General features: G+C 42.4%; 1 protein-coding gene and 1 long non-coding RNA gene across 4 annotated transcripts; one reads left to right on the top strand and one right to left on the bottom strand.

Annotated features, from left to right (window-relative positions):
- Nucleotides 1–549: 549 nt before the first annotated feature.
- On the bottom strand, nt 550–26,338 carry LOC105496032 (putative ankyrin repeat domain-containing protein 20A5). Of its 3 annotated transcripts, XR_011611970.1 has the most exons (5): nt 24,680–26,338; nt 24,341–24,514; nt 11,909–12,040; nt 8,618–8,847; nt 550–3,785 (listed from the first exon to the last, which is right to left on the bottom strand). XR_011611970.1 is itself a non-coding variant. In XM_011766065.3 (4 exons), exons 1-3 carry the CDS (start codon nt 24,836–24,838, stop codon nt 11,930–11,932), a joined length of 444 nt encoding a protein of 147 aa, XP_011764367.2. In that variant the 5' UTR covers nt 24,839–26,338; the 3' UTR covers nt 550–3,785; nt 11,909–11,929. The 3 variants fall into 3 exon arrangements, 2 of the variants coding, with proteins under 2 accessions (XP_011764367.2, XP_011764366.2); XM_011766065.3 differs by lacking the exon at nt 8,618–8,847; XM_011766064.3 differs by lacking the exons at nt 550–3,785; nt 8,618–8,847 and having other exon boundaries at nt 11,343–12,040.
- Nucleotides 14,047–20,796, top strand: LOC105496031 (uncharacterized). Its single transcript, XR_011611971.1, has 3 exons — nt 14,047–14,438; nt 14,823–14,908; nt 16,529–20,796. It is a non-coding gene; the product is annotated as an uncharacterized lncRNA (long non-coding RNA).
- Nucleotides 26,339–26,764: the final 426 nt, after the last annotated feature.

Below are 26,764 nucleotides of genomic sequence, written 5' to 3'. Positions count from 1 at the left end.
ACCAAAAAAACTCTGTAAAAAAGGAAGCCCATTCCACTTTTCAAGTATGCTTTGTTTTAAGCCATAAAGACACACATGTACTTTTGTCACATTCTACTAGCCAGAATTTTCAAGAAGGGTTAAAACAGAAAGACTGGCTAGAAAGATAATTATTTTGAACAAATCTCATATTCATCTTTCATTTATAAAATTGTTACTTATTCCTTCAAAAAAAAAAAAAGAAATTGGCCCTAATGGAGTAAAAATTCACCTTTTTTATTCTAGTTTAAAATATGTCATCAGCTAAGATTTATGATTTTCAATTAAAATGTCCTAAATATATAAACAGTATTAGAAGGCCTGAAAGAACTTAAAACACATCATATTTCTAGATTTCGTGTATTAGATTCATAAGAATTATTTAAATATTCAGGAAGATTTTTAATAAGTCAAATGATTGGAACACTTAAAAGAAAAATAAAAACTATTACATTTATAAATACAATTTTAAAGGCATAAGGGAATTTAATTCTTAAGAAATTCTTAAGAAATAAAGTTGCCCTTAAAATGATTGCTAAAAATGTAAAAGATATAAGATTTAAAATCTGTATGTATATACATATACATATATATGATTTTAAAATGTGTTGGCTGAAATTAAATGCTGAGGTAAAAACTGGGTTTTTGAATTTGTGAGTTTCATGAGCAACCTATTAACTCTATAAGGCAGAGTAACCTCTGGTTAACCTTTCCTGTACCAAAAACTTTCTTCAAGGACAACAAAAGATGCCATGAAGGAAGCTTTCTTTTGGGGACCGGTCAAAGGGAATCAGAATGACCCCAAAGCACAGAGCACTGTGGGCAAAGTAGAATAAAATAATAAAAAGAATAAGCATGAGTAACACAGGGAAAGTCCAGTCAAGATAAGGCCTACTTATCCCTAGGGGCCACAATTTTTATATATGGCTCTAAATTTGCATTATCTGGTCAATAATTTTCTAATCCATCATGTATCCTATTATTTGATAAATCTACTCTTCAATTCTTTGTAAGGTTTGATGGCCTCCCCGAGGCAGGGGAGGGTTTGCTGTGGAGCTGTGCAGTCTCGGCAGCTGGGCCCTCGCTGGCCGGGTCCCTCGCTGGCCCTGCAAGGGGAACTGGCAGTGTGTTCACATAATTTTGTGTTGTATAAATTTCACAGACTGTGAGTATATAAATAATAATTGTAAAATTTGAATTACTGAGACCCAGGGGCAACTGAACTGGTTTGGGGCAAAGTAGAACACTGCAGTTAAGTCCCTGGACTCTGGGCTGGACACCATCACTCACACCTGTAATCCCAGCACTTTGTGGGGCAGAAGCAGGAGGATCGCTTGTGCCCGGAGTTCAAGGCCAGACTTGGCAACATAGCAAAACCTTATCTCTACAAAAAAATACAAAGAAATTATCCAGGCACGGTCACACGTGCCTGTAGTCTGGAGGCTGAGATGGGAGAATAACCTGAGCCCAAGGAGGTTAAGGCTGTACTGAGCCATGATCACCACTGCCCTCCAGCCTGGGCAATAGAGTGAGACCCTACCCCACCTCACAGCGGAGATCAGAGGGTGTGGGCTCTCCTTGTGTCTTAGTCAGCTCAGGCTGCCATAACCAAATACCAGGGGTTGGGTGGTTTAAACAACAGACATTTATTTCTCCCAGTTCTGGAGGCTAGGAGTGTGGAGACTGGGTGGGAATGCAACTGGAGCAGCTTATGCAGAGAGAGGAGAGACAGTAGGCCCTTCCAGGGGTTAACAAATGCTGAGGCTGTCCTTTATTAGCCACTTATATAGGATGGGCTCAGAATAGGAAAGACTCTTTTAACCTCTCAACAACCCCATGGGGAGGTACCACCAGGATGCCTGCTCCCCATGTGAGCAGCCTGGGCTTTAGGGCGTGAAATAACTTGTGACAGCTTTCAGGTGGTAGAGGTGGACTAGAGCTCATGCATGTGACCCAAGAGCCAGCCGGCTTCACAGGGCTCATCACGGGCCCATTCCTTAGGCCTCTGTTGTTCCTGCCCCTAAACAGCATTCCCTCCACCTCCAGGAGGCCATTAGAACAGGCATCCCATCTAATGCTGTTGGAGCCTGCAGAGCTGCAGGAGCCAGGGCCTCACCCCTCCCCACTCCCCAGCCCATCAGTCCTGCCTTGGGCTCCCTGGGCTCTGAGCCTGGCAGTCTGCTGCGGACAGAAGTCTAGAGGTCTCTAGAGGTCTAGAGGTCTAGTGGCCTGCCCTGCTCTGGCTGCAGAGTGATGAAAGCCCAGATTACATTCCAGGGTCTCTCATCAGGTCATAAAGCCTGCAGCCCATCGGCAGCCCCACCCCACACACACTGCTGCCTGTGTGCCTCCTGCTCCAGCACTTGGGAGCTATGAGGGGGACAGGCTTTCTGCACCCTGGGCTCTGTGATGGAAGAGATGAGACTATGGGGTCATCTATCACTTCCTCTAAGACCTCGGGCTTGGTTCCCTGCTGCTATCATGAGCTCCATCCTCTCATTTGCCGCCAGTCTATGGAGGTGGATTTTTAAACAGAAAGTCTGACCAGGAGATGGATCGTGCAGAGGGGCTGGCATCTGTGGTCAAGGGCTGCTCTGTGCCGGGCACCAGATGCCTCCTTCTGAACTCTTGTGACCCCAATTTACAGATGAGGGGACTGAGGCTTAGGAAGGAGGTAACAGCTCAGCCTGCCACCAATGCAACTCCTCAAAGCATTGGATACCCAGAATGGTAGCCAGAGGAAAGTGTAGACTCTGCATTCCAGAATGAACCTGGGTTCAAATCAGGCTCCACCATTTCCTTGCTCTGTAGGCTTATGAAAGTCACTAAGTCGCTCTGAGCATCACTTTCTTTGATTATAAGGATGGTTGTAAGATTTAGAGATCATGAGTAAAAAGCCCTTGACACTTAATATATGCTCAATAAATGGCCACATCTATCCCCTAATCCTCAGAAGGGCAGGTGGGGCTTGGAGGACAGAAGTGGCCATCAGATGGCTCCAACCACCAACCATAAACCTGGCAAAGATCTCCTCACACAAAAGACCTTGCATGTAGGTCATGGGCTGTAAGGAAGAGCCCCCAAGCTCCAACCAGCCCACAGGAGAGTTATCATTGGCCATGGGAAAGGCTGCCATCCGTTGTAGGAACTCCCCTATTTCCAGGTGCAGTGGCTCATGGTGGCCCAGGTCACTGGTACCAGCACCTTGGCCTCTTGGTCATCAGCACTTAGACTATTCCTGGGTCTTCAGGTCATCAGTGACAACAGAGGGCACACTCCCCTGTTCCAAAGCTTCCTTTGATCTGGCCAAGTGTGGGTCACTGACTCTGACCTTTCCTGCTGCTAGAGTGGCCCATGACATCCCTCCTAAGAGGCCAACACTCTGCTTCTCCAGGACTGGCCAGCCCCCTGGTGGACTCCTCCTCCCAGTACCCTCCAATGAGACATTGGGGCTTGTTGTATTTTTTGTGTAAAATGCACCTCAGGCCAGGCGCAGTGGCTCATGTCTGTAATCTGGCACTTTGGGAGGCCAAGGTGAGAGATCACTTGAGGTCAGGAGTTCAAAACCAGCTTTGGCAACATAGTGAGAGCCTGTCTCTGCAAAAAACTAAAAATAGAATTATCCAGGCATGGTGGTGTGTACCCATTGTCCTACCTACTTGGAAGGCTGAGATGGAAGGATCGCTTGGACTCAGGAGTTTGAGGCTGCAGTCAGCCATGATTGTGCCACTGCATTCCAGCCTGGGCAGTAGAGCGGGACCCTGTCTCTAAAAAGAAAAAACAAAACAAAACAAAAAAAGAATGCACACCAGACATCATCACACCTGCACAGAGACATGCACAGACACAGAAGGAACCCACATCTGCTCTGTGCTCCTTTGCACTGTGAAGCTAGGGCCACTGATACACACAGGATTATGCAGTATGAGCACAGGACCAGGCTACTTCTGAGTGGAAGGAACAGAATCCCAACCCAGAGAGGAACTGAGTGCCACATCCCATTTAATGGAAACGCTGGAGGCAGAGCACCTCCAGGATTGAGTAATTCAGTAGCTCAACCCTGTTCAGGGCCCAAGTCAGCCTCTCTGTCATTTCTATGGTTTTTCACTCATCTTCTCACAGAGGCTGCTGCAGCTCCAAGCATATCTTTACACAATAAGCTTCAAGGACATAAAAAAGCCACATCCCAGAGGCAGTCCTCTGGGGTATAAGGCCTAAAACTAATATCAATGATATTAGGTGCTGCCTTGACATCTGGTGAAACCAGGAGGGTCTTGAATGGGCTAACTGCAAGGTCCCCTATGCATACCTCCACCCTCCTTCCCAAGGGGACCAGGCACAGTTTCTGCTTGTCCCTGTATTTCCATTCCCTGCCTGCCCACAGAATTATTCAAACAAGCCAATCACATCATCACATGGGAACTAGGGTCACCCCATCCTCTTAATACTGCAAAGCCTGCCTCTCCTAACACCTGCTGGTTCCCTCTGTTCCCAGGTGTAGCCCCCATGTGGCCCTGCATCCTCCTCTCCCAAGCTGTGAACATATGTGACCCATAAACTCTTGTCCATCTTGTCTGTCTGGCATGTCGCTGTTGTGTATGGGGCCATCCCCCTATCTCTGGGATGAGAATCCCTCCCTCACCAACAGGGTGAGTGGAAGGTGATTAAAACACCCTGGCCCATTGCAGCAGCTCTCTCCCTAGGCAAAAGCTCCATGAGGAAGGGACTTTGTTCTATCCCTGCGAATTCCCTGTGCCCACAATAGTGCCTTGTAAACAGTAGGTGCTCGAAGCAAGTGGAATAAATGTGCGAATGGAAATAGAATGAATCAACTCTGTCATTGCCTAGGGCTGTGTCGCATGCCCAAGCCCGAGCTAAAAACTGGCACAGGGACTCTCATTACAATGACTGGTGACTGGCCTAGACCTGGGCTCCTCCTCTGGTGTGCAGGGGTGGGCAGGCTGAGGTGCTGCTTCCATGGGCCTGGAAGAGGCCTCTGCCACCTGTACCAGTTGTAATGTAATTTAAAAAAATACTGTCTTGACTCGGTTTTAAGGCCCTGATTAGAGGCCAGTTAGTTTACTTTCTTGAGCAGTTAAGCCTACATTTCAACCACTTCCCTTTTGGGGCTCCCACTATGGCAGTCTCTCCAGACCACTATGCACCAGTCCTAATTGCCTGGGGTCAAGTGTTAGACAACTAGGGACAGCTCCTATCCTCCTGAGACTGCCATTTTGTGTAAATAAATCAATTCCCAGGGACCCCATGAAACCTAGCTAAGCCCACCCTACTTGCCATACACAAGCTGCCCTGAAACCTCCAGTGTGCCGGTACAACCACCCCTGGGCACATCCCTGCACGGCCCTGCCTGGCAGCCTGCTCTCCTTTGGAACTGTGAGTAACAAAAAGCTCTGCCTTTCATCTATTTCAGAGTCTTTGTGTTGTGTCCACTGCCAAAAGAACTTTTAAATCTTATAAAACAATTGGCATTGTGAGCAGGAGGGCATGGCCATGGCACCGACTCATGGGCAGCTTTGTTGGGGACTGCTCTTGGCTAGTCACTTGGTTCCAGGCCACCTTGAGAGGGCTTGGGACAGAACTCAAGCTTGCACAGGGCTCAAGCTCAGCCCTGTTGCATCCCGCTATGCCTGCCGTCAATGATCAAGTCTCTCCCTACCCAAATTTCCTCAACATTCATTCAAAGTGAACAGAGCTAACTGGCTAGACTCCAAGACTAAACAGTAGCCCAGAGTGAGGCTTACCCTAGGGCAAGGAGAGTGATGGGCTACTTGAGCCGTTCTTCCCGGGGTGAGGCATTCTGGTGTGTGTGGTGGAGGCCTGTCCTAGGAGCCCGTCACTTCTACAGCGTTTATCATTATTTGGAGTAGAATCCTGGCTTGTCTGTGCCTTTTGAGCAACCCCGACGGAGGATGGTGTTGTCTGAGTTTCTCCACAGTAGAGAAATGAAACCCCGGCCTCATTGTCGATGTTGCTCAGGTGGGGGTTGCAGCCTACCTGTCTCCTTTGCTGCATACCTTGCTGCTGTCACCAGCAAACTTCATGCACTCTTGATCCCTGCCACTACTCCTTTTAGTACCCTTGGAGACTCCTTCCCTGCAGACACTTTGGCAGCCTCCTCCAACCTCCCAGAGTGTCTGGACCACCTATGCTGGCCATGAGTTGCCCAGGGGCTTCTGATGCAAAAAAACTGCCCTTCTTGGCTCCATGCTGTACACCTTAAAGAAAAAATTGCTGGCCACATACTGGGCTCTTCTGAAAATAGAGGCTCTCAGAGACCCTGAGCCTGTGGGACTCCATGCCCAGCTGCCCACTATTCTTTGGGTCATGAAAGCAGCATCCCAAACAGCTTGGCACAGCTAATAAGGTCTCATTGATATTATATGGAGCCAAGTCTGCACCTTCTGGTCTACTTTACCTGCAGAAAGGTGGCCTCCCCTGTCCTCAGTCCCTTGTAAGATCACCCACCTCAAACCCCTTGGCTATCTGGAAGTCTCTTGGATTAACTGAGTGAACAGCAGTAAGAGTTTGTAGACTGTATAGATGGCACTGCCAACCCTCATAAAAATGAGGGCATTAAATGGAACGTTGCTGCTTCCCACCCCTTAGCCAGCATGTCCCTAAGGGATGCCTAATGGGACCCAAGAGCCAGCACGACTGGCCAAGCTTCAGGCGGTCATCTCAGCATGAGATGGTCAGCAAACGGCCTCAACTGCACATTTTTATGAACTGTTGGGCTATTGCCTAGAAGTTGCCCCTACAGGATAAAACTCTGGGACTCTCTTGCCTCACAGCCGAAACATAAATCAAAGTCGCACAGTCTTCATATATACTAAGGCCGCAATACAAGGCCTCACCAGAAGGCCCACCCCTTCCAAATTTCACACATTACTGATAGTGACCAAGACACACATTTCACCTCTCATAATACACAAGGCTAGGCTCTTTAAAAGATATTCAATTAAACCTTCATTTAAACAATAGGCTCCAGGTAGCCAGTTTAATGGAAAGGCCTAACAGATGTCTCAAAGGACTCTTTTTTCAGAAACAAAATGAAAATAAACTCCAAAATGGGTCTCTATCTTGCCCCAGGTCTTAATCTCTCTTAATTCAAGGCCCCTTGATCAACTCACAACTCACACTGACTTTTAGAGCCTTCCTATTGCCTTTGCCTGTGTTTAAAGGAGTATACACTAAAGGCCTCCATGTATCTGAGGACTTATTATATAATGAGGCCCCTTAAAAATGTCTCCTCCATCTTTATGGATTTTTTATCCTGCCCCATCTAATAAGGGCTGAAGGCCTGATAGATGGCACATACTGTTCTGGGAACCACTAACCACAGATTGTCTCATGGGTCAGACAGCTGCCCATCTGGAACAGGACCCATTTCAGCTTATATTTCTACCACTCAAAACTCCTTCCTTCATACTTGTTTTGTAAAGGATGGATAATTAATCCAGACTCTCCCTCTAACTCCCTTTAGGGAATTTTAATTAGTTCCCCAGAACCCTTCCCATAGACAAGTAGACTACCAAAAACAGAGATTTTTAAAACTCTCCTTAGTAAATAAAAATCACATTCTGAGCTAATACCATATCCCAAGATGATTAAACCAGACAACCCCACCTTGGTAATAATATATGTCAACACTGGACAACAAAAGCCCGTCAAGGGCAGCTACACACCATTTGTGTTGATTGTTGGCCTTGCTACAACTGGTCTATTTTCACAGTTTTGCAATCCAGAGGTTCAAACCCTCCTGATGTGGCATGGTTGCAACTAAACATGGCAAGTGCCGAGGCCCACGTGCCATTCCAGTGAGTTTAGCTAATACAAGCCCTGCAACCCAAAGGTCTTGCTGGCTTGCCCATCACCAACCAAACTGACAACTGAGAAAAGGGTCATAGAGATTGGCTAAATTGGAAGGCTTGCCTACAGGCTAATGCTGCAGCTCCCATCTCAGCCACAGATATTTTAATTGACAAACAATCTGACACCCTATTAACAGCATGCATCTGGCCAGGAACTAGCTCAAGCTTGTAACGCCCACACCTTGGGAGGCTGAGGCTGGGGAATTGCTTGAGTCCAGGAGTTTGAGGCTGCAGTGAGCTATGATCACATCACTGCATTACAGCCTGGGCAACAGAGTGAGAATTTGTACCAAAAATAAAATAATAAAATAAAATAAACATCCAATAGGGCCATATGATTTTAAAACCTTTTGATTATTCATAATGTTGCTTGAACCCTTAAATGAACGAGGTTCCTGCAAGGGTGATCAACTTAGCCTGGCTTGCCTGGGACTTTCCTGGCTTTAAAACCCAAAGTCTTGCATCCTGGGAAGCCTCTCTGTCCAGGCAAACTGGGATGGTTGATCACCTTACCTGGGACTCATGCTTGGCCACTTAATCTCCAACCACAACTATTTACCTATTTTACAGCGAGGTGATTGGAGGAGCCTTGTGTTGACGTTAGAGTTGTGAACATGGTGACTTGAGCTGTAATTTTGTCTCTGGGGCCATGGGATTGTTTTCAGTCCCTGGACATAGGACCCTCATGGACCCCATCTCTTTCTAACCTGTAGGTGCTGTGGGCCTCTGCTGTAGGCTTGGGCATGCCCTTTCTGGTTAGACAATGAGGACGGACAGAGCATAGAATAGCCTCCTGGTCCTGGTAGCTGCTGTGCAGAAGATGGTCCTGAACCTTATGGTGCTCCTCCTTTCTGACCTCGGGCAGAGGCCATCCTACAGACAGGAATTTGGAGTCCCAGCTGGAATAGGGTTGGTGCTCCACCTCTACTCCTTGGTTCTACAAAAATCAATCCAAGAGTTTGGCATGTTGTACAGCACCCATTCCCCATATAGTCATATAAGTGTCTGTTTTCAGCACAAGATAGACCCTTTTTCCACTCTGTCCCATGAGGGTCAATTCCCCCATTCTCCAAGCTCCCCTGAGAGAGGCAAAGGCCCCTGTAAGAAGCTGAACTTTGAGGGTATCCCTGTCCTGGGAGAGCCGTTTTGTATTAGTGGAGGCAGAAAACACCAACTGGGGGACAAAAGAGATTTAAGTGGGCCTGCCTAATACAGCACATTAATACATGTGGATACAATGTTAATCTAAAAGAGGCCCTGTTCATAGATGACTGTGCAGCACTAAAAGCATCTGAAATTTTAGTCTTCAATTTAACTCTGGAAAAGAGTGAAAATAATTATACTACCCATTTCATAAGATCATTTAAATAATATTTGTAAATGTGGATTGCTTTGCCTGACACAAGATGAAAACTCAATAAATGGTGGTGGTGGTAAGGGTGATGGTGGTGATGATAGTGGTGGTAGTCATGGTGATGGCGGTGGTGATGGTGATGATGGTGATGATGGTGGTGGTGGTGATAATGGTGGTGGTGGTGCTGATTATGGTGGTGGTGGTGGTGGTGATGGTGATGGCGGTGGTAGTGATGATGGTGATGATGGTGGTGATGGTGGTGGTGGTGATGATGATGATGATGGTGGTGATGGTGGTGGTGGTGGTGATGATGGTGATGGTGATGGTGGTGGTAGTGGTGATGATGGTGATGGTGATAATGGTGATGGTGGTGGTGGTGGTGATAATGGTGATGGTGGTGGTGGTGGTGATGATGGTGGTGGCAGTGATGGTGATGGCGGCGGTGGTGGTGATGGTGATGATGGTGGTGGTGGTGGTGATGCTAGTGGTGGTGGTGATAATGGTGGCAGTGGTGGTGATAATGGTGGTGGCAATGGTGGTGATGATGGTGATGATGGTGGTGATAATGGTGGTGGTGGTGGTGATAATGGTGGTGGCGGTGGTGGTGGTGGTGGTGATGGTGATGATGATGGTGATCATGGTAGTGGTGGTGGTGGTGGTGATAATGGTGGTGGTGGTGATGATGGTGATGGTGGTGGTAGTGGTGATAATGGTGATGGTGGCAGTGGTGGTGGTGAAGATAATTGTGGTGGTGGTGGTGGTGATGGTGATAATGATGGTGGTGGTGGTTGTGATGATAGTGATGGTGGTGGTGGTGGTGATAATGGTGGTGGTGGTGGTGATTATGGTGGTGGTGGTGGTGATAATGGTGATGGTGGTGGTGGTGGTGATAATGGTGGTGGTGGTGGTGATAATGGTGGTGGTGGTGATGATGGTGATGGTGGTGGTAGTGGTGATAATGGTGATGGTGGCAGTGGTGGTGGTGAAGATAATTGTGGTGGTGGTGGTGGTGGTGATGTGATAATGATGGTGGTGGTGGTTGTGATGATAGTGATGGTGGTGGTGGTGGTGATAATGGTGGTGGTGGTGGTGGTGATTATGGTGGTGGTGGTGGTGATAATGGTGATGGTGGTGGTGGTGGTGATAATGGTGGTGGTGGTGGTGGTGATTATGGTGGTGGTGGTGGTGATAATGGTGATGGTGGTGGTGATAATGGTGCTGGTGGTGATGGTGATAATGGTGGTGGTGATAATGGTGATGGTGGTGGTGGTGGTGATAATGTGATTGTGGTGGTGGTGGTGATGATAATGATGGTGATGGTGGTGGTGATGTGGTGGTGGTGATAATGGTGATGGTGGTGGTGGTGGTGGTGATAATGATGGTGGTGGTGGTGATAATAGTGGTGGTGGTGGTGGTGGTGGTGGTAGTGATAATGGTGGTGGTGGTGGTGGTGATAATGGTGGTGGTGGTGGTGGTGGTGGTGATGGTGGTGGTGGTGGTGGTGATGATAATGGTGGTGGTGGTGGTGGTGGTGGTGGTGGTGATGGTAATGGTGGTGGTGGTGGTCATGATGATGGTGGTGGTGGTGCTGATGATGGTGATGATGATTGTGGTGGTGGCCTCATTACTGCATGTGTTGGAACAGAGCTGGGACTAGAATGTCTCAGTGTCCCAGTTCCCAGTGCAGCCACCTCCAAACCTGGAGTCTCCAATCAAGCTGAGGCCACTCAGCATGTCCAAGACACCCACTCCATGTCTCAGGCTGTGGCTATACCATTTCAGAGGCAAGAGACATCAGGACAATCATGCAGCACTTGGCCATGGGCAGCCACAAGATGGAACATATTGGGTCCAACTTCCTCAACTCTCCCCTGTCGAACTACAGAATTTTCAAAGTTTTTCAAGGAGGTAGACATTTTTTCTTTCTTTTCTTTTCTTTTTTTTTTTTTTTTTTTTTACTCAGTTAAGTCCTGCTGTGTAAAGAGATAGATTTTTGTCTCCTTTTCTCTTTTTGTTTTAGCTAAAATCACCCTTGATAAAGTTTTATCTTTTAAGGATCAAGGGAAAACTCCTATACTCTCTGAGGTTTGCTGGAAAACCATTTGACAAAAGGTAGATTAATAGGAGAAAAAGGCATACAAATTTATTTTAAAGTGCATAGCATGGGGGAATTGCAGAAGAACTACTCAATAACACAGTGGGGTCTAGACACTTATCTAACTTTCTTCATAAGAGAGGGAGGAGGTGGGGAATGCAGGTAATTCTTTTTAGGGGCAATGAATGAGTATTAGGGAGAATGAATGGACCTGGGGGACAAAAACTAAGTTGTAAATGATTCTCTTTGGAATTTGAATGAGCCTGAGAGGCAGACATTATCTTGTGAAAAGGTCTAACCAGGTATGGGATTTCAGGGAATGAATGGAAAGCAATTGCTGTCTCTGGTGGATCCAGTCTTTAGGCAGAGAGGTGAAAAGCTTCATCCAGCATCTGCTTGTCTCCAAAATATTCATCATACTAAAGTGCCATATCTTGGGGTAAAAATAATGTGTTTTGTTTTTAAAGGTAAAACAGTGGAGAGTTAAGATTTGTTTCCTTTGAGCAAAACTTGCAGAAGTAATGACCTAAGGATATTCACCAAACTCACATTTCCAGGCACAGGCTGGCTTCAGGCCAATGCTTCCCAGTTTTCGGGTGTGGACTTGCATTCCAGGAGCTGCCTTTTGCAAGTTTGGTTCCATGGTCCAGTGCATTTAGGAACTGCTGCCCACTGTGTCCTCTTTTGAAGATTTGTGAAACCCAGGAAAAGATGTTCAAAACAATTAGTATTAGGGAAACACAAATCAAAACCACAATAGATAATACTTTACACCCACTGGGATGGTTGTAGTAAAAAAGACAGACAATAATAAGGGATGGCAAGAGTGTAGGGAAATTGGAACTCATGTACATTGCTGGTGGAAATGTAAAATCATGCAGTTGCTTTGGAAAAGAGTCTGGCAGTTCCTCTGAAAGCTAAATGCAGAATTACTATATGACCCAGCAATTCCACTCCTCTGTATAGACCCAAGAGAACTGAAAACATAGGTCAAATAAAACTTGCTCATGAATGTTTATAAGAATGTTATTTATGACAGCCAAAAAGTGAAAACAACCCGAATGTCCATCAGTGCATACATGCAATAATGTGGATGAACTTTGAAAACATTAAGTTAAATGAAAGAAGCTGTTCTCAGAAGGTCACACAGTAAATGATTCCATCTATGTGAAATGTCCAGAATAGGCAACTCTATAGAGGCAGGAGGTAAATTATTGGTTTTCAGGGGCTAGGAAGGAAGGGGATGGGAAATGGCTACAAACAGCATGAGGTGTTTTGGGTGGTGATGGAAATGTTCTGCAGTGATATTGGGATGGCTGCACAACTCTATACTAAAAGCCACAAATTATTTACTTAAAGTGGGTGAATTTTATACTATACAAATTATATCTCAATACAGATTTCTTTAAGTCTTCAAGAAACCCTCTGGTAAAGAAATCAGCCTAATCCAGCCCTGAACTCATCTGACCATCAAAGTTTTCCTCACATTGACACCCTGAGAAACTGGTATTCTGAAGAGTATGTTTTAGGAAAAACTGCTTTAGACCATAGGAGTTTGGCAAGAGGAACTTTGTTTCTGTGAACACATATTTGGCATGTCAGGGTACACCCTTTTATATTTTATTTATATTTGATGTGTCTATGTCTTGTCTTCTTGGTGGCTTTATAAACATTTTGGGGAGGGAAAGTATGATTTTTTTCTCTTTGAATTCCTACTTCTCACCACCCATAATGTGGTGCATACATAAATATCTGTAAATATGCAGTTAGAACTTTGCATCACTAATGAGTTAATTAAACTAGTCAACAAAGCCAAAAATACGTATTAAGTGCCTTCAAGTGCCAGGCATAGTTTTTGGCACTGGGGATACAAAAATGAGGGAGCTTATGGTCTAGTCTGAGACCAGGCCAGGAGCTGTGCAGTAGAGGCAACTCTCCCTGGGGTGTCTGAAATCATGTACCAGGATATGACCCTTTTAAACCGTGCCCGTGGTCTCACTGCTGTGGGTAGCGGTGGTGATGTCAATGTTTGCTCTTCTCGGGCTCCCTCCATGCCACTGAAAACACGGAAGTGCTTTTACCTGTCCAGAGGAGGGGCAGCTGAAAGGAGGGAAGAGGGTGGTCCTGCGCAGGCGCAGCCTGTTTGGAACCTTCTGTGCCTACACTGGACCACCCACTTCCCTCCTTCCTCCTTCCTTCGGCTGCCCCCTCTTCTGGACGGGTAAAAGCTTCTCCCATCTCCTCCTGGACTTTCTCACAGCTGTAGGCTTCCATGTTCCCAACCTCTATTATTCAGAGGAGTTCAGCTCAGCCACGTCTGTGCCAGAGCTTTGACGCCCCACCTATCAGCCACACAAAGGGCCCTGACATGAATAAGGCCTCCCTCACTGAGGATCCTTAATTTTTTAAAATAATTACACCTCTGCCATAAAGTCAGTGTCCTGGCCGCCAGTCACCAGGCAGAACCTACTAGACTTCTCTAAAATAGATACTGGGGCCTCCTTCCTCAATCATGGTCAAGACCTAAGCTTCCTTCTCAAAGGCAGGCAGTCCTGGGTTTTATGGCAAGAAGTGCTTCCTATGTGCAAGGTGCTCTGGGGAAGGGCTGAGTGTGGAGGGCCGTGTGTGAAGGTCTTTAGGATTTCAACTGAGCTGCCTTTTCTTGCAGTTTAAGAAGAAAACAGCCAGCTGTTCCCTCCTTGTAATAAATGTCTCTGCATATTTGAAGACAGTAGTTAGGTCATTCTTGAGCTTTCTCATCTCCAAACAAAACTGTGGCCCCTGTAACCTTTCCTTTGGCAAATTGTAAGGCCCATATGCAGAGGAAAAGCAAAACAAAACCATCTGATGAGGAGGGCGTCCTATCTCTAACCAAGTGTCTATTTTCAAACGCGGTCTGCACTCGAGTCTTTAATTACATGTAAATTCGGTAGCTTCAAGTGTCTGAGCCAGTGGGAGACCAGGTGCTGCTCATCAGGCCCCTTGGACGTACTCATGCTGCAAGGCTGGATGATAGTGCTTGGCAGAGGCTAGGATTTCTTCTCTTCGCATTCATTTTGGGGCATGAAAATGGCCATCCGTGAGTGACCCAGGAGCACAATCAGCTGATGCTTCCTGCCCAGGTCCCCTGAGAGTAGGATGGGCCCCAACAGCCTTCAGAGAGGTGGCAGCCTGCTAGGAAGGCTGCCCTTGGCCTCCACAGAAGCCAGCAAGAGTGGCTTTCAGATGTCCCTGGTGGAGGCTGGTAGCCTCATCCTGCAGCCAGTGGCTTCCAGATGTCCCTGGTGGAGGCTGGTAGCCTCATCCTGCAGCCAGTGGCTTCCAGGGCAGGCTTCCTGATGCTGCTAACTCAGAGAGAGGTGCCCTGCTGAGTGCCTGCCCTCGGTGGCGGGGGTTGGGGGAGGTGGGTTCTGATCACATCACGTTTCTTCCCATGGTTCTAACTCCTTTCCCACGTTTGCAGTGTGTTATCTTGGTGATACAGACAAGAGGCAAGGAAATACTGAGTAGAGAGTCCTTAAATTTGTGGTCCTGGAAGCTATTGTAAAGGTAAGATTTTTTTTTCTCCCCAAGTCCTACCCATCCTGAATTTTCAAGTTTGCAGGGTCTCTAATAATCTCTCCTCCTCTTCTTTGAGACAATCTCCCTCACTCTCCACTCTCCAACGTGGCACCCGTAAAGTCTCTTCCAGGGATCTGGGGCTGCATTCCAGGGTCTCTTTGCTCTGAGCTGTCTGAGGCCTCAGACTGTCGTAGTAAATCAAATGGCAGGGATCTTCTCCAACATCATCCTTCTTCCTTCTGCTTTCCTATGAGGGCTGCAATTCAACGTGTGTGTAGAGGACTCTCTGCGTGCAGGGTCTCAAGGAAATTTCCAATTTGATGGAGGTGAAGAAGGGAGAGAGAGACTAAAAATTGCTTGATGGCCACCATGTGCCACGTGCTCCCAATACAGTCTCAAACTCATGACATCTCCCAGCCAATGGATTCACCCCCTTAACCAGTTCCACCTGGAGCTCCATCTCCCAGACACGCAAAGGCCAGGTTGGGGGGCTTTGAAGTCAGCTGCCTGCCATTCCATCTCAGATGTTACCGTGGGAAAGTTGTTTAACCTCTTTGAGCCTCAGTTCCCTCACATGTAAAATGGACCTATACGTTTCTCACATAGGGTTGCCCTGGGGCCAGGATTGCCAGATAACATATAGAATGCCTGGTATAAAAGTTATATGGGACATACTTATACTAAATATGTCCCCCAAATTGTTATAGCTGTAAAATATTATGGCTCCAAATCAAATGTCTGAACTCTATGAAACAGAGCAAAAACCACAAACACAAAGAAGTAATAGGGTCAAGAGAAAAGAGCATGCACTCGGAGAGCAGACATCCAGGAACACCATCTCTGCTCTGTGTAAGCCAGGCTGCCACTCTGATAATTAAATGATGCTGTGCCTCGCTGACTCCTCTGTGCCATAGGGACCTAAAGAAAGGCCCTACCTCCCTCACATGGCACAACTAAGTACTTTAAAAACATTAAAAGCATGAAAACAGTATGTTTTACTCTCTATTTATCCAGGATGGGCCAGGAGCAGTGGCTCACAACTGTAATCCCAGCACTTTGGGAGGCTGAGGTGGGCAGATCACTTCAGGTCAGGAGTTCAAGACCAGCCTGGCCAATATGGCAAACCCTGTTTCTACTAAAAATACAAAAATTAGCTGGGTGTGGTGGCAGGCTTCTATAATTTCAACTCCTTGGGAGGCTGAGGCAGGAGAATTGCTTGAACCCGGAAGGCAGAGGTTGCAGTGAGCTGAGATCGCACCGCTGCACTCCAGCCTGGGTGACAGAGAAAGACTCCATCTCAAAATAAATACATATATATAATATGTATTTAAGTAATTATATATATAATAAGTTATATATATAATTGTGTATATATAAAATATAATAAATATAATATGTATTTAACAAATTAAATTAATATAATTTAATAATATGTGTTTATATAAATATAAATACCCAGGATGTGTGTAGTGATACGCCAGTAAGTTCACAGGGTGTCACTTTACATCCCTCCCTCCTGCACCAAAAAGCAAACTCATCCATCTAAGAGCACTCAAGACTGTATGAAACCTTTACAGAAAAATCTAACCTGTTCCTTCTAATCATCAGGACTGCACTGAAACCATCATGGAGATTGGCATCTTTTTCTATTTCTGAAGACCTCTGGGGAGGCAGATTCTACAAATTGCCTTGCAGCTGATGTGCTAGCACAATGTAAGCTAACTTATACAGTCAGAGCCAAGGAGGGCCTCCAGAATGCAGTCCAGCATGGTGTGCACTCATGGAGCCCTGACATATGGCTAAGGAACATTGTGAAAACTCAGGCCATCCCTCTCATCACTCCTCTTCCTTTTAATTGCAATTGACCCTTCAGAAATCAAGTACATTAAGGGGGAGGGAAAAGAAGAATTTGTGCTAGTAAGACACTCTGAAGAATGTAAAATAAATAATACCAAGCTCACAGAAATAGAATAGGCAGAAAGAAGGGGATGAAGAGGTAGAGGGAAGCATTTTTCCTCCTAGTACATAGTAGGTCCTCAATAAACATTTGTTAAATGAATGCATTCTTAGCAAGGACAATTTCCTTATCCATATTAATCAGAAATGTTTTCTTGATACACTATTTGGAAGTGACCATACTACAGCTGATTTAATGGTAAAGCCATCAAGTCTGCATTTCATCCTTCTACCTGGTTACTGTCTCCAAGAATCTGTTCTCTATCAACACAGCAAGACCCTTGACTTAGAGCGCCTCATATCCACAGCAGGAATAAAAGGAGAGGAGAAATAGGAAAGAAAATCAGCCTAACCTTCCTTATCTAGCCCTTTTCTAATTCATCCAGGTACCTTTTCCAATTCTTCACAAAGACACTATGTAAGTTGTCAGAAGATTTAGCTGGGTTACACCTCTACGTTTCCAGGATTTGAAGAGTTATGTCAATATAGAGACCAATTTCTGGACCCTGAATAGCAAATCCGAAATCACTCTAAACTGGTGATTGTCAATCAGGATGGTTTTGCTCCTAGGGGACATTTGGCACCACCTAGAGACATTTTTTAAAATTGTCACAACTGGCGGTTCTTATTGGCACTTAGTGGGTAGGGGCCAGGGATGCTGCTAAAGTGCCTGTAACACACAGGACAGTGGCCCACAACAAAGAATCATCTCAGTATCTCAGCAAAGAATCAGGTCAATAATGCCACAATTGAGAAGCGCTGTGCTAGATTCAAATCTCCTCTACAGTGTCTTCTCAGACCAAAGTCTTACCTATGACAACTTATAGTAACCTATCTGCTTTGGTGTCCACACCTTAATTTACCAAGTCAACAGATCCACCAAATTCCGTACAACAGATGTACCAAATGCCTGTCGCTCTCTGCCAGGCATGCAAACAAGGAAAAAGCAACAACTTTCCTCAAAATAAAACCACAGAAGTAGTTAGAAAAGAAAGTGCAAAACAGAGAGTATCTTCTCAAAGAAATAAAGCAAACAAAAAATCCAGAAGGTAGCCAAGCACAGAAATGCACATAGTGTTTCTGTCATTTCTGAGGAAATGAGTTAGAATTATGGATGGCTCAGGTCTCCTGGGTTCAATCTGAAGTCTGTTTTTTTTCTTTTTTTAGGGAAGCTAATAGACAAAAAATTGAGAAAGAATGGGTGGAGGCAGTTTGGTTTAGTATGTTCTCTGGAACACTGTTGCGTTTTCCCCATAGAAAGACTTTACAAATGGTAGTTCAGTTCCAGGTAGGCCCAGAAGAGCTTACTGAACCATAGTCCAGCTGAGGTGCCAAAACCACAGGAGTCTGGGGATACACAAGCCCTGAGCTTCCTTGGAAGAAAGAAGGACAAAGAGATTATCTGTTTCTTCTCTCCTCAGATTCTCTAAGTCCCCTGCTCTACCCCACCTCTCTCAGAGGTAAGAGTAATCCTAGAACACCTTTAACTAGTTTTTTTGTTCTAATTTATAAGTAAAGTACATACAAATTAAAAATCTGGTCCTGGAAAAGAAAATCCCACCTCAGACCCATATCCCCAGGTTCTATTCAAAGAGACAAAGTCACTGTTTATTACATTTCTTCCAGAAATACTCTCTTCATATACTCAAACGTATGCATGCATATATCACCTTTCAAATTACAGGCAGAAATGGAAGCATGAAGTCTGTTGTGCACTTTTTTTTCAACTTATTTTAAGTTTAGAGGTACACGTGCGGAATGTGCAGGTTTGTTACATAGGTAAATGTGTGTCATAGTGGTTTGCTGTATAGATCAACCCATTACCTAGGTATTAAGCCCAGCATCTATTAGCTGTTCTTCCTGATGCTCTCCCTCCCTATCCCCGTGACAGGTCCCATTGTGTGTTGTTTCCCGCCCATATGTCCTTGTGTTCTCATCGTTCAGCTCCCACTTGTAAATGAGAACATGAGGTATTTGGTTTTCTGTTCCTGAATTAGTTTGTTGAGGATAATGGGTTCCAGCTCCAACCATGTCCCTGCAAAGGTCATGATCTTGTTCCTTTTTATGGCTGCATAGTATTCCATGGAGTATATGTACGACATCTTCTTTATCCAGTCTATTATTGATGGGCATTTGGATTGATTCCATGTCTTTGCTATTGTGAATAGTGCTGCAATGAATGTACACATGCATGTATCTTTATAATATAATGATTTATGCTGCTTTGGGTATATACCCAGTAATGGAATTACTGGGTCAAATGATAGTTTTGCTTCCAGATCTTTGAGGAATCGCCACACTGTCTTTCACAATGGTTAAACTAATTTATACTCGCACCAACACATATAAAAGCATTCCTTTTTCTTTGAAACTTCTCCCACATCTGTTGTTTCTGGATATTTTAATAATTGCCATTCTGACTGGCATGAGATAGTATCTCATTGGGGTTTTTTATTTGCATTTCTCAAATGATCAGTGACGTTGAGCTTTTCTTCATATATTTGTTGGCTGCAAAAATGTCTTCTTTTGAGAAGTATCTGTTCATGTCCTTTGCCCATTTTTAATGTTTTTTTTTCCTTGTAAATTTGTTTAGGTTCCTTGTAGACCTTGGATATTAGACCTTCATCAGGTGGAAAGATTGCAAAAATTTTTCCCCATTCTGTAGGTTGTCTGTTCACTCTGGTGATAGTTTCTATTGCTGTGTAGAAGCTCTTAAGTTTAATTAGATCCCATTTGTCCATTTTTGCTTTTGTTGCAATTGTTTTTGGTATTTTTGTCATGAAATATTTGCCTCTGCCTATGTCCTAAATGGGATTGACTAGATTTTCTTCTAGGGTTTTTAGTTTTGGATTTTACATTTAAGTCTTTAATTCATCTTGAGTTGATTTTTGTATAAGGTTTAAGGAAGGGGGTTACAATTTTCCACATATGGCTAGCCAGTTCTCCCAGCACCATTTATTAAATAGGGAGTCCTTTTTCCATTGCTTGTTTGTGTCAGGATTGTTGAAGATCAGATGGTTGTAGGTGTGCAGTCTTATTTCTGAGTTCTCTATTCTGTTCATTGGTCTATTTGTTTGTTTTTATACCAGTACCATGCTGTTTTGGTTACTGTGGCTCTGTAGTATAGTTTGGAGTTGGGTAACATGATGCTTCCAGCTTTTTTCCTTTTGTTAGGATTGTCTTCACTATTTGGGCTGTTTTTTTTTTTTTCAGTTCTGTATGAATTTTAAAATAGTCTTTTCTAATTTTTTGAAGAATGTCAATGGTAGTTTAATGGGAATAGCATTGAATCTATAAATTACTTTGTGCAGTACAGTCATTTTCATGATATTGATTCTTCTTATCTATGAGCATAAAATGTTTTTCCATTTGTTTGTTTCCTCTCTGATTTCCTTGAGCAGTGGTTTGTAGTTTTCTCAAGGAGGTCCTTCACTTCCCTTGTTATCTGTATTCCTAGGTATTTTATTCTTTGTGTGGCAATTGTGAATGGGACTTCATTTATGGTTTGGCTCTCTGCTTGCCTGTTGTTGGCATAAAGGAATGCCAGTGATTTTTGCGCATTGATTTTGTAAGTTGAGACTTTGCTGAAGTTGCTTATCAGCTTAAGAAGCTTTTGGGCTGAGATGATGGGGTTTTCTAAATATAGGACATGTCATCTGCAAACAGGGATAGTTTGACTTCCTCTCTTCCTATTTGAATACTCTTTATCTATTTCTCTTGCCTGATTGTCCTGGCTAGAACTTCCAATACTATGTTGAATAGGAGTGGTGAGAGAAGGCATCCATGTCTTGGTATACTTTCTTTTTACCCATAAATCTACCTTACTTCTTTAATGGCTGCAGAATATCCCATGGAGGGCCTGACATTGTCATCCGAGAATCTGACACGATTGACAGTTCATTTGAAGCCTATCTCTTTTTAATTCAAACAGCTGGGCTCTGAATTAATAGAGATAGGCTTCAAATGAACTTTCACTGCTTGTTATTAAATAGTCCATGGGCTTTTTCTAGCAATATTTTTATCTTAGCTGTCAGAAAGCTCTGTATGAAATGTTATTCTCGATTACAATCTTAGGACCCTGGTGCAAAGATTTATGTAATTATAATCTTAGGACCCTGGTACATAACTCCTTTAAAAATTTGTATTCTAGTTTCCATATTAATTCTTACTTAAATTTTTTTATTTTAGGTAAAATATAAATCAGAAATAAAAATACAATGGCTTATCAATTAAAGCTCTAATAATGACCTATATGAATTATTTATAGCATAATGAAAACCGCTAAATTACTTGCATCTTGTATTTATTTGTTTCTTATTTATTTATTTATTTATTTATTTATTTATTTATTTATTTATTTTTTGAGACGGAGCCTCACTCTGTCGCCCAGGCTGGAGTGCAGTGGCGGGGTCTCGGCTCACTGCGAACTCCTCCCCCCGGGTTCACGCCATTCTCCTGCCTCAGCCTCCCGAGTAGCTGGAACTACAGGCATGTGCCACCATACCCAGCTAATTTTTTGTATTTTTAGTAGAGAGGGGGTTTCACCGTGTTAGCCAGGATGGTCTCAGTCTCCTGACCTCGTGATCCGCCCGCTTCGGCCTCCTGGAAGTGCTGGGATTACAGGCGTGAGCCACTGTGCCCGGCCAATTACTTGCATGTTTAGGAGGCAAAGCTGAACAGAAAAATACAATGTTGTCTACAATATGCATAACCTATGCAACTATACATTATTCACCTTAAAAAGCTTACATGCATTCTAATGGGAAGATGATTATTTATGGTATATATAAAGAAAAATAGTTTATAAAAACACCACCATCTAAATTCAAAAGTTCAACCACATTACTAAGGGATTTATATAAAATATAGACTCCATATTTAAATAAATATAAAATGTCTTGAAAACCTTGAAATATTTACTAAAATATACTATAAAACAGGGCTTGTAAAGTCATCCCTACAGAGGCAAGGGAGATGACCTGAGGAAGTACCTAGGTAGGCACAGTAGCAGAACGGAGACCACACGCCTCATAGAAAGGGGCAACCTCTGCACAGCATCCTAAACGTGAGATAGGCTCAAGGGACACCAGATTGGATTCTTGAAGAGAAGCCTGGAATCCAGATCTGTGCGTGAGTCTCCTAAACCTTCCATGTTGAGACAATTTATAGAGGCAAACTAAACATATGTATGGGACACATTTAGACTATAGACCTTGTATTTTTATATTTGCTATGGATATGTCTCCAAGCGATTATATATAAAGCAAGTATTTTCATGTAAAATACTTCTTTTCTTTAGTTTCAGATTTTTTTTTCCAAAACAGGCCCAAGAATGCAATAAAAATTGTTACTAAGAGTCATAATACCCACTTTAAGCACTTTTATAACATGCATGCATTTATAATTTATGTTTAATTTTCCCAGACTGTTCATCAAATGGATAATTAGTTCATAGGACTCCTGCAACTATATTATTAAAATAATATTAAATTACTATTCTAGTTTCCATATTGTTACCTAATTTTTTTATTTTAGGTAAAATATAAATCAGAAACAAAAATATAATGGCTTATCAATTAAAGCTCTAATAATGCCCTATATGTGTTCTCCGTATTCTTATTAACTTCATGGTTTTCAGTGTTTAAAACTGCTATCCTGATTATGCCATAGTTCTATGTACTTAACTGACATACTGAGGCAGTCCATAATAGAGCTTCAGCTTTAAAAAAAGGTTTAGAATTTTTTATATTGTAATTGAGAGAACCCTGCTTTTAATAATGATGTATTGACCTAATCACCAGAATGATAACAAAGAGACTCAAAGTCCTGAAAGAGTCAGTCTCTACTTATTAAAAGAGTACCCAATAGTAAATTTCTAACGACCCTATGAATGGCAGTGAATAAGTGATGGTGGCAAAGAAAAGGTGTTATTCTTCAGCTGATAGATACTGCAAATAATAGTCCTTTTAACTTCCCAGCCACAGAAGTAGAGACAGATAAAAGTCAGGCTAATATTATTGGAAAGGAGAAATTTAAAGGAAGCAGCGCCTATCATCCAACTCTTCTACAGGTTTTTTACGTTTTTGAGATATGGGAATTTACCATACACTTATCTATTCAGTAGTTCTTAACCAGCAGCCTATCAGTGTCTCAAGAAATTTGTTATTGTTGTTGTTGTTGTTGTTAGAGACAGTGTCTTATTCTGTTGCTCTGGCACCACCATGCCCAGCTTCAAGGAAATATTTTACAACATACATGTCCAGTAATATTTAATAGTAAATATTAGATTTACTATATTAAAATCATCAGAGGATATCCTAGACTTAGAGATTTGCTTTTAATTTCCCCAGGTTACTGTCATGCACAATTCTAACTGTGGACTAGCACAGTTGATAATCACTTCAGTCTCATCTCTCACCCACATGGCAAATGCCCTTTATCATTTGGGATTTGGCCGAAAAGAGGAAGGAGCAAAAGATAGAGCCATTCACTGAAAACTCCATTTACTTTTCCTGGGTAGGGGTAGAGAAGAGACTAGTAAACTCAAAATCCAACTTGATTTTACTATTTATAAGCTCCTTATCTCCCACCTGCCCATCAAGACATTGTGGACTTGAGAGTAGAGTTTAGATGCTTATCTAAGTGGCTGTTTCTGCCAGAATTGAATAATGTCCATTAATTGTGTGTTCTTCTCTCTGCTGAACTGTGTGCCACTTCATCGCCTCTATTCACTGCCAACCTGGTTTCCTCAGAGTCCTACCAAAACTGATCCCCAGGCAATTTTATAACTCACAAACTCTTTCCCAAAGTAAGAATAATCATCCCCAAAACTGAAGAGATCCTTGTCTAAACATATAGACAGAAAACAAACCACAAAACACACAAAAACCCTCTCCACAGTATTTTCCCTCATTACCTAATTTCCAAATTAGCTTGTGCATTTCTGGTTGCTCTCCTTTTCCTCATTTTTCCCGCTTAAGCCTTTCCACAGAGGAATCACTTTCAAATGAAATCACCTTCACATACAATACTTGTCAATAGCAGCAAGAAGGACATTTATTGTGAAATGCTTTAATTTTCTTTGAAATTTAAAATAAAGCCTATTAATAAGGGCAAATTTTACTTTCCTGTGTCACTTCACACTGATTAGAAAAAAAGTAACTTAGTGGAAAACCACTTAACTATTCCCTTTCCCAAATTCAGTTGTCATGAATTATAAATTTATTGTAATTCATTTGTTTTTATAATTATTTACCATAAGTGCATGAAAAAAAGCTGTACCCTATAATGCTTCTTTAAAAGTTCCAGTATTTAAAGTAAAATCTTAGACAGTTAAGGCATTTCAAAGTATTTTCATTCAAGGAATGTTTGAGCTTCCAAATATGAAAAATTGACTCTAACATGTGTCAACGTTAAAATAAATGTATTTCAGATAGTTTGAAAATAACGTTGGTTGATCTATACCTTGCTGCATTCTTCAATATCTGTATCATGTAAAAGAATTTTTTCTATCATGGATGTATCTTCATTATACACAGCATAGTGTAGAGCAGTCCTTCCATAGAAATCCATAATATTTGGATCGGCACCATTTTTCAGCAGAATAGTTGCACAAGCCTCCTGCCTCAGTTGTACAGCCTGTCAGTATTAGACCAAGAAACATGCAAATACTGAAAAATCAAAATAAACACTCCATATGATTTACTAACTAGTTATACAGTGGTATCCAATGAGATAAGTTCATTTTATTCTATATACTTAAACCAAATCCATCTTATGCTCAAAGAGTCGGCTACCATATACCTTGATGAGGGGTGTCCTGCATTCACGGTCGTAGAGGTTAAACTCACATCTTCTGGACACCAGGAGAGATATGACTTCCAGTTGGCCAGTGGCACAGGCCAAATGTAGGGCAGTCCTGTGAGAGTGACAGGACTTTTTAAAACAGGTAACTGTAAGCATTAATTAGCGTGTTATTTCTCTGTCTTCAAAACAAATATTTAATTTTCTTGTGAAGAAAGTACAACCTTTGTTAGCGCTTATTACTCACCACATTAATGAAAGAGCAGGCTATTTAATAGAAAAAGCTTGACTTTTGGATTCAGTTTAATTGGGGCTTAAAATTTACTTTCAGCTCTGTCACTTAGCTATTATTTAGCCTTTCTTTGCTTCAATTTCCTTATCAATAAAATATATGAGAGAATAGTAGCTATCCCACAGAACACTGCTGTGATGCTTACATGAGAATCTATGTATAGCATTTAGAACACTTCCTAACACAAATAACAGCTCAATAATTTTTAGATATTACTACTTATAAAGACATTTTAATTAAGTAAAATGATACAATCATATCTATATTGAGGTATCTATTAAAGATTAGATGTATCATTGTATTTCAATCATTCTCAGATGCTCATTTTCTCACTATTCTCTTATATAGTAGCATCTCCTGACATTGGGATACTGTTTACAATTCATTATTTATTACAGTTATAACTGGCAACATTTTAAACATTATCTTATTGATATATAAAGTAATGTGGCATCACCCAATCCATGATGCCTTACATTAAGTACATAGAACAGGCAGTTCTACTCATATAATTGGCACCTAAATAAAGTACTGTGGAAATAGAAGGCAAAAATAAAAACAACAAATTTTTAAAGCAAAGTAATTCTTACTTCAATTTTCAAAAAAATAATAATCCAAAGAAAACTCGGTATTCAAATGAATGGGTATGGCTCATTTTTTTTCAATACTTATAGAATGTTATATAAATTAGGTATTTGCAATGATTAATAGTAGTACTTGAGACTGCCATAAGTTTTTGAAAGGGCAGTTAAAGGTTATCTTTTACTATTTTCTAACTTCAGAATTGCTTTTGTTTCAAAAAAAAAAAAAAAAAAGAAAAAGGAATAAAAGATCCAATTGGGATTCAGTCCTAATGCTTCCATTTTAAATCTCTCAGCTTGCTCAGGGTGGGCAGCTAAACATGAAGTTGTTAAGGGTGGAAGAGTCCTGAGAGATGGTAGAAAGTGTCTGCTACATAATAGGTATTCAGATCATGCTTGATAAATAACTGGATTGAAAGAATGCATACATACAGTTGGGGAGTTTATTATGAAAAAAACTATAAATTAAAGCAGTGCTTTTGGAATAGTGATAATCACTTATATTTGCTCGTTTTCATTTTCATGAGGACACTGGTAAACTAAAATGATTAATTTAAAATTGTTTGCATATATGTAATAAAACTATAATAAAAACATATTTGTACACTAAAATCTATGCATAATAAAATAATCAAGCACATATAAAAATATTCCCTCTACCTCTGAAGAGGCTAAAAGTTCACAGAAGATACCAATAAAAACAAAAATAAAAATAAGGCCAGGCACAGTGGCTCACACCTGTAATCCCAGCACTTTGGGAGGCAGAGGCTGGGGGATCACCTGAGGTCAGGAGTTTGAGACCAGCCTGGCCAACATGGTGAAACCCCATCTCTACTAAAATATACAAGAATTAGCCAGGCATGGTGGTGCACACCTGTAATCCCAGCTACTCAGGAGGCTGAGGTGGGAGAATCACTTGAACCTGGGAAGCAGAGGTTGCAGTGAGCTGAGATCATGCCACTGAACTCCAGGCTGGCAACAGGGCGAGACGCCGTCTCAAAAATAAGCAAACAAACAAATAAATAATAAAATAAAATAGAAAGTGACAATTATTTTTTCTGTGCAAGATTTATATTTCTTCTTTTCCCAAGGATAATTTCATTAATAAAAAACATTTACTAGAAGTTTTAAACATACTGATCATTTACACATCACAGATAAGAAAAAAATCACAATATACCTTCCAGAAAAGAAGAAATGCTATATTTTGTA

This window comes from Macaca nemestrina, chromosome 13, assembly GCF_043159975.1.
Source record: "Macaca nemestrina isolate mMacNem1 chromosome 13, mMacNem.hap1, whole genome shotgun sequence".
NCBI lineage: Eukaryota > Metazoa > Chordata > Mammalia > Primates > Cercopithecidae > Macaca > Macaca nemestrina.
This window is presented reverse-complemented; position numbering and strand designations above follow the sequence as displayed.

Coding starts and splice junctions, on each gene's coding strand:
- LOC105496032 (XM_011766065.3), bottom strand. CDS start 24,838: ATGCTTACAGTTACCTGTTTTAAAAAGTCCTGTCACTCTCACAGGACT. Junction 24,515..24,679: donor GCAGGACACCCCTCATCAAG/GTATATGGTAGC, acceptor TAATACTGACAG/GCTGTACAACTGAGGCAGGA. Junction 12,041..24,340: donor ATATTGAAGAATGCAGCAAG/GTATAGATCAAC, acceptor AATCTTCAAAAG/AGGACACAGTGGGCAGCAGT.